General features: G+C 35.6%; 2 protein-coding genes across 3 annotated transcripts; one reads left to right on the top strand and one right to left on the bottom strand.

Moving 5' to 3' along the window:
* The first annotated feature begins 2,282 nt into the window (after positions 1-2,282).
* LOC132635375 (protein BASIC PENTACYSTEINE7-like) lies at positions 2,283-5,810 on the top strand. Of its 2 annotated transcripts, none has more exons than XM_060351744.1 (2): positions 2,283-2,413; positions 4,968-5,810. In XM_060351744.1, exon 2 carries the CDS (start codon positions 4,985-4,987, stop codon positions 5,642-5,644), a length of 660 nt encoding a protein of 219 aa, XP_060207727.1. In that variant the 5' UTR covers positions 2,283-2,413; positions 4,968-4,984; the 3' UTR covers positions 5,645-5,810. The 2 variants fall into 2 exon arrangements, with proteins under 2 accessions (XP_060207727.1, XP_060207726.1); XM_060351743.1 differs by lacking the exon at positions 2,283-2,413 and adding an exon at positions 2,432-2,583.
* A 178-nt stretch (positions 5,811-5,988) lies between these two features.
* On the bottom strand, positions 5,989-10,921 carry LOC132635374 (phosphoribulokinase, chloroplastic). Its single transcript, XM_060351742.1, has 5 exons — positions 10,243-10,921; positions 8,066-8,150; positions 7,830-7,914; positions 7,361-7,605; positions 5,989-6,466 (listed from the first exon to the last, which is right to left on the bottom strand). Exons 1-5 carry the CDS (start codon positions 10,791-10,793, stop codon positions 6,215-6,217), a joined length of 1,218 nt encoding a protein of 405 aa, XP_060207725.1. The 5' UTR covers positions 10,794-10,921; the 3' UTR covers positions 5,989-6,214.
* Between the last annotated feature and the right edge of the window lie 442 nt (positions 10,922-11,363).

Raw genomic sequence — 11,363 nt, 5'->3', positions numbered from 1 at the left:
CTCTTACCTTATATGCCAAGAACCACTCTTCTTCAATCTTACTTCCCTTCGAAGAAAGCCTGGATTCAACAACACGATGAAATAGAACAATGAGACCGAAGCGGTGCGTGAAATCCGAAATAAAATTGAACAACATAGTTGTGCACGTTCATGGAATAATGATGATGTGTGCATATTTACACACTAATACGTTGCTGCCTCCGTAGTAGAACGTAGTATCATTATTTTTGTTGGAAGGTATATAGTTTATGTCAAAAGAGAGATGAAAACGTTGTTGAATTGAGAAAACAAAGCGAGGCCCTTTTCTTTTGTTTGCTGGTTCGTTCTTTTCCTTTAATGCAATATACGCATACAGCATCAATGCTGAAGCAAATTGTTTTGCTCTTTTCCATAAGTTATTTCAATATTTAATTGATTAAAAAATGCCACCTCTTAAGCCTAGCTATAATGAGGATGACAAGTGTCCCACCCTAACTCTTCTACTAGCCACCTAAGTTAATTGATAGCCTATTTGTCATGAAGATTGGACGTGCTGCTCCTTGGACCAAATATTGGTCTTTATCCAATATTATTTATTAATGGTGATCATTCTCTTGTGAGACCCATGCCATTCAAGATATAGATTTATATTAACATCCTTACCCAAAGCAAATCTGCCACCAACTCATCCCATAAATTGTCACGTTCATGTGTTGTCCCTTTGCCACATGGATGAGGTTTTTCCACTCATCACTTATCCATAGATGTTATTTATTTTGTTGTCTTGTACTAAAAATTTTTATTATTACACACGTAATTAATTTCTTGATCTCAATTCACTTAAACATGAACCACTTTTAACATACTTCATATATTCATTATTATGCTCATATGACATGGCTCTAGTCCATAGCCTCATTTGCCACACATAAAATATTATTTCCAGTCACCGTCGTCACACTTTTTCGTCTTAAATCATTTCGGGACTTCATTCCTTGTATACACTGAGTTCTTGATTTTTATGCTTGAATATTATCGAATTCTCCGAGTTCGGGTAATTTTGCTCATATTGGACGATTCAATTTTCTAGTCCAAAAATACGGGATGTAACAACCTCACTTTCGGATTAGAATGAAAAAATATAGAAAGTTAGAATAATAGAACTTGATTTTTGAAATTAATAATTTGGTATCAAAATAACTGGCGGAAATTAATAGGAGAAGCCTGACTAGATAAAAAGAAATTCCAATTTAAATGACTCGCGAGCTAATTTCATTAAAGATATCTATCCATCGTCATGTGTTATAAATATAAGAAAAATCAACAGTGCTTAATTTTTATAAACATACAAAAATTAAAATTATTCAAATTTACAATTAAAGGATTACTCTAGACTAATTCCTAAATATTACTCCCTCCAATCCATAATAAGTATCGTTTTGAACTTTAACACACCCTTAAGAAAACAGTAACTCCTAAAGAAAGGTATTTTGACTAAGTTATCCTTCATAAAAATTTTGAGTAATTTAAAAGACTTCTTAGTGGTATTGTAGATAAGGGTCAAATTTTAGAAAAATAAAGTTAATTCTTTCTTGATTATATAAGAGACACTTATTTCGGATCAAAATAAAAAGACTAATAGGATACTTATATGGAGTCAAAGGGAGAAATGACTAGTTTTATAGCCTGTTTGGCCAAACTTTTAAAAACAGCTTATTTTAAAAAGTATTTTTAAAAAAAAAAAAAATTTTAAAAAAGTACTTTTGGCTAAAAGCAGTTTGTGTTTGGCCAATTAATTTAAAAAGTACTTTTAAGCGGCAATTAGTGTTTGGCCAAGCTTTTAAAAAGTGTTTCTATGTGTATTTTTCTCAAAAGTACTTTTCAAAAAAGTGTTTTTGGGCAAAAGCTATTTTTTTAGCTTCTGCAAAACTGTTTCTATTACTCCCCAAAAGCACTTATTTTTTCCCAAAAGCTTGGCCAAACACCTCACTTTTTTTAAAATAAGTGCTTATTGAAAAAATAAGTACTTTTGAGAGAAAAATAAGCTTAGCCAAACAGGCTATTATACTCCCTTCTCCATCCACTTTTACTTGCCGCTAATCGAAAAGCATATATTCTTTTCTATTTGTCCGGTTTAAAAAATTAAAAAATAATTTATTACCTAGTTATTAATTTATTTTTATTATTCAATTTTTAATTTTTGAAAATATTTAATTTATTATATTTAAAAGTTGATATAGTAAATTTTTATTTTATTAATTACTTATTGAGGGGTGCGCCAAATCGAACAACGGACTAGAGTAATTTGATAGTTGGGACTTTGCCATGATTCTTTGTCCTCCACTTTGGAGACAACTCTGTCACTTTAGATATAACAAGCAAACAAGTAAAAACAAGAAACTCCATTACAACTTTGTATCACTCTGTTACAACTGTAAGTTTTCTGCCTTTGAAACTTTGTTTCTTGAGACAATGAAGTTTATCTCTTTTTCTTTCTGCAGTTACTGTGCATTATCTGGTTTATAATATATGCTAAAAGTGTGAAGTTGGGTGTTATGCATTAAAAGGAAGGCTTTTGTTGTGTGTTTCTTTCACCTTATGCGGGTATGTTCATTCTCTGAGTTTCCAATAAGCTGTTGTCACCTTTTTTTTTTTTTTTTCAATCAGTTCTAGAATTGGGATTGCATTCTTGGAATTTCACCAATTTTGCTACCTCTCAAATTGTGGAATTTTTACTTTCAGCTAGTTACCCACTTCAAAATTTTAAGAGTAACAACAATAACATACCCAGTATAATTCCACCAGGTGGGGTTTGAGGAGGGTAGAGTACGCAGAGCTTACCTCTGCCTTTTAACAAGGTAGAGTGGTTGTTTCTGATAAACCCCCGGCTCAAGAAGAGATGAAAAGGCATTAGTAATATTCAAAATTTTAAGAGTAATCACTCTAAATGATCATGCAATAGAGTAGGGTAATATTTCAAAATAAAACACTTGGGTATCCATATATTTTGATCATGGCAATTATATACAAAATGCTATGTAAGATTTTATGTAAAGGCTTTTTTTGTGTTTGTTTGTTTTCTCAATTGGTTTTCGATGCCCCTTTGTGGCCCGACTAATCCGGGTTCGTGCCGAGAAGTCACACTTTGGGAATTGGGGGTAAATTCCTCCCTATTAAAAACGACTCCATTCTCATAGTTCGAACACGAGACCTCTGGTTAAGGATGAATACGGTACTCACCATCCCACCACAACCTTTGGTGGTAGGAGTTTCATTGTATAAAGAATGCTAGTGCTTGATTTTGAAATATAGGGGTATATCTATGATGGATGGATTGATGCGGCAAATCCAAGGTGAGGTGTCATAGTGTATGCTTTTCGCGGATGATATAGTTCTGATTGATGAGTGTCGCAGCGGAGTTAACTCTAAGTTGGAGGTTTGGAAACAGACCCTAGAGTCTAAAGAGTTCAGGTTGAGTAGGACCAAGACAGAATACTTGGAGTGCAAGTTCAGCAGCGTATCACAAGAGGTTGACATGGAAGTGAGGCTTGGTACCCAGGTCATTCAAAAGAAAGAAAGTTTTAAGTATCTCGGGTCAATTATTCAAGGAAATTGAGAGATTGACGATGATGTCTCACATCGTATTGGTGTGGGGTGGATGAAATGGAGGGTTGAATCCGGAGTCTTGTGTGACAAGAAGGTACCACCAAAACTTAAAGGCAAGTTTTACAAAGCGGTGGTTAGACCAACTATGTTGTATGGAGCGGAGCGTTGACCAGTCAAGAACTCTGACGTACAGAAGATGAAAGTTGTGGAGATGCGGATGCTACGATAGATGTGTGGACATACTAGGAGAGATAGGATAAGAAATGAAAACATCCGGGAAAAGGCGGGAGTGGCCTCTGTGGAGGATACGAGATTGAGATGGTTCGGGCATGTGCAGAGGAGATGCGCGGAGGCTCCAGTATGAAGGTGTGAAAGGCTGGCTATGGACGGTTTTAGAAGAGATAGAGGTAGGCCGAAGAAGTATTGGGGAGAGGTGATTAAATAGAACATGGCGCAGGTCCGACTTACCAAGGACATATCCTTAGATAGGAGATTATGGAGGTCACGTATTAGAATACAGGGTTGGTTAGTAGTTAAGAGCTTTTCTACTTATCCTTGCATAATGGTAGTTGTAGTATTACTCTTGTAGGCCCCTGTGTTTGATAGTAGCTTGTCATGTCTTGTTATACTGCTTTGGATTGCTTGTTCTTTTTTACTACGTCGTCCTATTATCTTGAGTTATTACTGCTTATTGTTACTGATACTTTTTCATCTCTCTTTGAGCCGGGGGTCTATTGAAAACAGCCTTCCTACCCGTCAAAAGGTAGGGGTAAGGTCAGCGTACACTTTACCCTCCCCAGACCCCACTTGGTGGGATTTTACTGGGTATGTTGTTATTGTTGTGGTTGTTGTATCCATGATTGTGTAATGTACTACTGAGAAATTGTATTGAAATAATCAAAATACAAATGAAAACATAGAAATGACACAAAATTCAATGTTTGTATAAGGTTTCCATTATATAAGGGTTAGTACTTGATTTTGAAATTCGAGTAGTTAACGTGGCTGAGTCATATTCAAGTGTATCTAGAGTAAAAAGTAATTTACTCAAATATTCGATGGGGCTTGAATCAAAACGGAATGATACTTTGTCATTGTTTGCTCAACAGTTATGGGAAATGTGCTTAGCTACTGTAGTTACAGCAATTGCTGAATGACTTTGACTTGTAATGCTTTCAACATGTGCAATCGCTCACATGTAATTGCTTTTTCCTTTGTTTTGCATCTGCATTCTTAAATAGTTTTTGCATTGCTTTGTTTAGGACTTAGGATAATCACGTCAGCATTTTCAAATAATGTTTGCTGATTTAGGATCTAAGTTTAATCAGACTGAAAATAAGAAATATGGTTACTGAAATTCTCACAAATTATAATTTGTGCAGGACTGGCACATGCAAGGATGGAACCTCGTCGCGGAAGCTACCGAATGGCATCTCAAGTGAACCACAACGAAGAGACATTTAATTCACATTTTCCCCCAGCAACAAAATTGGGATCCGAATCAAAACCTTGTGCTGCTGTTCCTATTCGTTCTGTTGCCCCGACAGGTAAACAAAACGTGAATGTAAAGTTCAAGGCCAAACCAGGGAAGGTTGAGAAAAACAAGGCATCTAAAAAAGGAATTCGTGAAATTGTATCAGAACTTTTGAAAGTGGAACGGCCTGAAAATAAGCCTTCTGCCTCTAAGAAAACTAAAGGAGAAGCTAGAAGTGGAAAGACGACAATAACAAAGAATCCAAATTCAGTTCACAGTGGAGCTCGTGCTGATTTTTCTGGCCTGCCACCACCATTTTGTTCCTGTACTGGTCTTTCTAGAAAGTGCTACAAATGTGGAGGTGGGTGGCAATCATCCTGCTGCACCACCTCCTTATCTGAGTATCCCCTTCCTTTGAATCCCTCAAAGCCCGGAAATCGTGTGGCTGGGAGAAAAATGACTAATGGAGCATATAATAAGCTTCTTTGTACCCTTGCAACTGAAGGTAGTGATCTTTCTAATCCAGTTGACCTGAAGAACCATTGGGCAAAACATGGTAGTAACAAGTTTATTACTCTCAAGTAAACACGAGGAAAGTGGACTGAAACGTATGTATCAACTGTATTATGTATATACTATTTTACTCTCCAACTGTTGTTTCGGGTTAGCATTGTAGGAACCTTGAGTACTAGGTTGCTAATATGTGCAACTTAGTACGGATAAATTCTGGTAATCTCATCATGCTTCTCAATGTTAGTCTTATGGCATTCTGGAACTCACGATATGTTATGTTTAGTCTCAATGTTCAGCGTGAAATGTTATGTTTATGTCTCAGCAGTGACAATGATGTTTTCTAATTTTTTTGGTTGGTTGCAATCTCAAATTGTTTTTATCCAAGTAGCTTACCTCCGAGTAGATAGTGCAGAAACTGCTTGGAATTGAAATTCATTTCACCTTTTTATTATCCATATTACAACTCTCAACACATTAGCTACAAATAAATACATAACGAAGTGTATTTTCTCATTTATGGGGAATTATCTACCACGAAACTGAAATATGAAAGTGGGGGAAAGAAGTCGGCAAATAAAATATTGGGAAGAAACAACAAGGTACAACATATGATGATTCTGGTACCTAGCTGTTAATCAAAGTTTAGGCCTTTGCAGCTGTGACTGGAGCTCCAGCTCTGCTGGCAACGATTTGCTCGTAGAGGTCTCTGATCTTCAAGCCGACAATGGTCTGGAAGAAACCTGTTCCATTGTTGCTGCCAGGGAAGTCAGCATGCTTCAACATTTGTTGAGTAACTTCACCATAGAATTTTGTGGAGAGGTTGCTCAAATGGCTCTCTACATAGATGAGCTCATCTAGTCTGTCAAATTGGCCATCCATCTCCAAGACAGATACCTGTAGGTTGGAAGAAAAGCACATGTTGAAAACCAAGCATGATTTCTGGAAGAATAGCTGAGCAATTGATACAGACCCCGCTTTCTGCGTTAGCCAGGTAATTTCTAGCATGTCGTCTTTAAAGAATTACGGCATACCAATGAGAGGTATCAGAAAGAATCTTTAAGATTCTATTAGTATTTATCTATACATATTAGATTGTATAACAAATATTCCAGCCTAATTCCACCTGTGTTAGCTTGCTTTCTCACATTGTTAGTCCCAAGCCCGGATAAAGATATGTAGGTTGATGACTAGTGAAAAACTAGTCAAGCTAAGATGAATCCTCAGAATACAAAGCTAAATTTTCTAGCCTGACTAGTAATCAGCCACTAATGTCCTTGCAATTGAGTTCCTCGGGTCTGAGGCTAGACTGAAAACGGTTACCATCTGACCACCCTGTTAACAGTTATAGCACAGATTGATCCAACCTAAATTCAGCATATTCTAAATACTCAGTGCAAAACTACAAGATGCAATTAGTTATTATGTGTCCTATCCTCCCTTGCAGATTCCTAGTTTCTGAAGGAGTAGCGGTCTGTGTCTCTGGTTCTGGAAGAACTTTACCTATACCTGACCTAGAAAACTTTACTTAAAGATTGCTCGGGCAGGCACTCTTCTTCAGAAAGAGGAGTTGCCTGCCTTCTTGATCAATTCATTTGCCCAAGGGAAGATCCTTTTCAAGTTTTTTCTTTGTTTGTATCACCGAGACGCCAGAAGGGCCAACCATATGTACCTCCGGAGCCTCGGCTCATTCTAATCAAAATAGAACGAGCACCTACGACATAAAGCGAATGGAATATTGACCACAGAGTGAGACAATTGATTGAGTAGTATGTTCAAGTTTTAGCATACCTCATTGCCGAAGTAGGTGTCAGGGCCATAGGTGAACTTGATGCCAGGGTAAGAACAAGTCAACTTCCTACCACAAGGAATCCATGAGATTGTGGAGCCTTCATCAAACAGGTAAACTGGGTTGAAGTTTTTCACTCCTTCCTTCATTATCAATTTTACTCTCAAAACTTTGCCTTCATTGTCATCCGGGATGAGTTGAGTTGGGAGCACTTCAATGACTGCATCTGCATATTGCTTTTGTGGGTCTGCACAAAAACACAAAATTTTGCCACGTTACTAATCTGATTCATCTTCATTCATTTATCATGATTTAACTATCTATATTGCTCGAACTCTCCAAAAATGTTTCTGCACATGTGCCAGATCCTCCAAAAATACATCGCTTTTGCAGGATCGGACACACACCCAGCGGTGTTTTTGAAGAGTCAAGCAACATAGTTAATTATTACTTCAAGGTCAAGTACTCCACCAATGTAAGCATCAAAATCAGGTTTCCTGGCTTCAATACTGGCCTTAATGCTCTCAAGGCTGTGTCCTCTCTCAGCCATATCCCTCTGCATTTCAAGAAATAACACTTAGGTAAAATATAACCAATGTCGCGCATATTTCATTCGGGTCTTAAGTTTTATGCATTGATAGCATAAAGATATTTGCACAATCAGGTTTCTTATAAGGTAGTTGCAAGTAAATTGTACTGACAGTTACCTGGATCTTCCATGCAAACTTAACCTCATCACTGATATCCAAGTAGATACTGAAGTCCAAGAGCTCTCTCACACGCTCATCGTACCTATAGAAAATGAAAAATAAATTATCAAATTTACTACATTATGTGTATGCTTAAATCTCAATCAAGTCAAACTACAAATTAACGACGATACAATAGAAAAAGCAGCAGTATTAATTCTGCAATAAGCTCGTGAGGATTTATTAACTTTACCTATAACTGAACAAGAAGGGAACTGTGGTTAGGTGTTATAATTTTTATTTTAATTTTTTGCAATAGAGGTATCCAGACTATTTATATCAAGTATATTTTCTTATTACCAAGGGTTATGCTGGGATGGATAGGATTCATTCACCATTATCGTATGTCTCGGGTTTAAACATTGAGAAAAGAAAAAAATCGGATTAATCGGCAAAACCAAAAAAAGATGTTTTCTTCAATTTTATTTTCAACCAATAATGCTGAAAAAGCCATGAAATATACTGTCTGCTTACGAGCATATTATACCAAGCTGAATGAGGAAACATTGTAGATTTTTATTCAAAAAAATATCATAATACAAACACTAAAATAAGAAGAAAGAATTAAATGAGGAATGGACTGGGCCCAAATGATTATAGAGGCCCATTAAGAAAAGTGACCTTAACTCCTCAACCATCCATTTTGATAGGAAAAATTCACAGATAGCCATTTTTCATCACTTGTGGAAAATAGTCACTATCCTGGAGTTTCAAATTTTACAAACGAAACTCCACGATAATATCACAAATTTTACTTGTGAACTTTGAAATTCCAGGATAATGATTGCTTTTCAAAGACCGGATCAAAAATGACTAGTGGTGCTATTTCTACCATTTTTATTATCTCTCAACGGAGGAAGCATCTATCCTCATTATCACCATTCACCAACATTCATTTCCTTCATCTTTCTTTATTTAATAACTCAAAAATGTCTTAGTTTTCAAACAACAGATGATCATTTCCATGGCCTAATAGAGAGAGGGAAAATTACGCCCTATGTCTATTTTTGAGAATATTTACGCCACGTAGCCCATATTTTGTTTATAAACACACGGTTTAGCCCATATTTGTGTATATAACGCCTTTTTTACACTAGTATACACTTTGTACAAGGTTGATACATTATATGTAATGTTTTTTCCCCCGGTATAATATTGTATAAAATTGTATAATGTTGTATAATATTACTTATTGGGCTATGAGGTGTAAATATTTTCAAAGACGGTATATTTTTGAAAATATCCAAAAAAAAATTAAAGGAGATGAAGAGCACAAACCCCTTCACCATCAATTTTTTTGCCTTCTTATTTCCCTTTTATAGGGAAGTAAAAGTATGTTTGGTTACACAAACGACAGGAAGAACTAAAGAATCTGAATATACGGAGAAACCAAAGTTCTTCTCAACGTGTTAACTCTGCATGTGTGTGTTAACATTAGAAAGAGACACACCATTGCATTTTTTTCGAGAATTTAATAATAATAACATACTAAGAGCTTAATTTCTACATGCTAGTAGTATAAAACTTTTTTATATTATTCGGGTCATTTAAAAAATAATTACAAATAACAACTATAATAAGTGGAATTAACGACCCAAAAATAAGTCAAGTAGTCTTTTTTTACTCCTCTTGACCCCTTTTATATGAAATACTTTCGTTTTTAATCTATCCCAAAAAAAAAAAATGATACTCTTTCTATATTTAAAAATAATTTAGCTTTCAATTTTTTATTTTACTCTTAATGACATAATTTCATAGCCACGTAAACATATACGACTTGTTTTAGACCAGAAATTTCAAAAAACTTTCTTAGTTTTTAAACTCCTCCAATCAAACAGGCCGGAGCTAGAGCTTCGCCTACTAGTTTGACAGTATCCAATAGCTTTGGCTCAAATTTTGTATTTGTATTTAAAAATTCACTTATTATATATAAACAAATTGTCAAGAACCCAGTAAGTTGCATTTTCTTGAATTCATAACTCATAAACTCAAACTCCTGACTCCGTCCGTGAACCAAACACTTCCACATAAATTCAGCCAGAGGAACCAACACATGAAACTACTCTTGCGATATAAAAAATTCAAGTCACTCTTAGTACATATAAGTTAAAACCATACATGTAATTAGTACTTACATGGGGTGTAATCCTTCAATGACAAGAATCTTTGGTGGCTTAATGAGCTCAGGTGGATCAAGAAGACCACTAACATGATTATATATAGGCTTATCCACAGCAACACCCTCCTTAATAGCCTTAACTTGTTCATACATAAGGTCAAAATCATTAGCTCTAGGATCAAGAGCAGTGACTCCCTTTTCCTTCCTTCCAGTTCTATCAAGTGAATGATAATCATCAAGACAAATCACAGTTGTCATGTCTGAAATCAATGTGTTTGAATCTGGATTTCCACCTTTTGGTGGCTCAGCAGCACCACCAAAAACACTTGTTAATCTCCTCATGAAAGTACTTTTTCCACAGCCAGAATCAGCTGCTAAGCCAATCACAACAGTCTTTTCAGCTGAACATGTTATCTTGAAACTAGTACTAGTGTTGCTTCTTTTGTTTGTTCTTTTTGTGTAGAAAATTACTTGTTTTTGGTGGAATCCTAAGTGGGATTTTGAGGGAGTGGAGATTGAACAAGTAGAATTTAGTGATTGAGCTGTGTACACTGTACAAACTGCCATGTTTTCTTGATTTTTCCTCTCAGTTTCTTGAGAGGTTTTTCTCTGTCTAGAGAGGAAGAGATAGAATTATGGAGGAGGCTATCACTTCTCTCTGACTCTCTGATAGAGCTAAAGATATTAGTGTGACATGTAATGAATGAATGGGCATTGATCTCCTTTTTTTTTTTAATTTTAATTTATTTATTTATTTTATTTTTGGTTTTTAGGATATTTTGTCCTGGCATTAGGAAAAAAATATGTGAGGCTAAGAATTTCTAAGAAGTAAAGGCTATGGTTATGGTTAGAGGAAAACAAATAGCAGTTTTGTTTGGATAGGAAACTGTTTTGATTTGAGTTTCTGTGACTACCCTTGGTTTTGGACAAACTTGGAGGTAATTTTAAGGTGCTCGGACTCTCCTAAAAATGATGTTACACTTGTGATATATTCTCCAAACATGCACTAATTTTGAAGAATCCGACACACACCCAGTAGTATTTTTGACGATTCAAGCAATATAAACTTTAGATAGGGATTTTTACACAAATAACAGGTTGGTTTGTACTTTTTCTAGCTGGTACACTAATTATACA

The sequence above is a fragment of the Lycium barbarum genome, chromosome 4, assembly GCF_019175385.1.
Source record: "Lycium barbarum isolate Lr01 chromosome 4, ASM1917538v2, whole genome shotgun sequence".
NCBI lineage: Eukaryota > Viridiplantae > Streptophyta > Magnoliopsida > Solanales > Solanaceae > Lycium > Lycium barbarum.
Note: the sequence above shows the minus strand (reverse complement) of the source record. Positions and strands in the feature narration are given on the sequence as shown.

Excerpts from the sequence above, each read along its gene's own strand:
- LOC132635375 (XM_060351744.1), top strand. The coding sequence starts at position 4,985 with ATGGAACCTCGTCGCGGAAGCTACCGAATGGCATCTCAAGTGAACCAC.
- LOC132635374 (XM_060351742.1), bottom strand. The coding sequence starts at position 10,793 with ATGGCAGTTTGTACAGTGTACACAGCTCAATCACTAAATTCTACTTGT. Across the intron at positions 7,915-8,065 it reads AGTTTGCATGGAAGATCCAG|AGGGATATGGCTGAGAGAGG; the intron begins GTAACTGTCAGT and ends CTTGAAATGCAG. Across the intron at positions 7,606-7,829 it reads TGATTTTGATGCTTACATTG|ACCCACAAAAGCAATATGCA; the intron begins GTGGAGTACTTG and ends GTTTTTGTGCAG.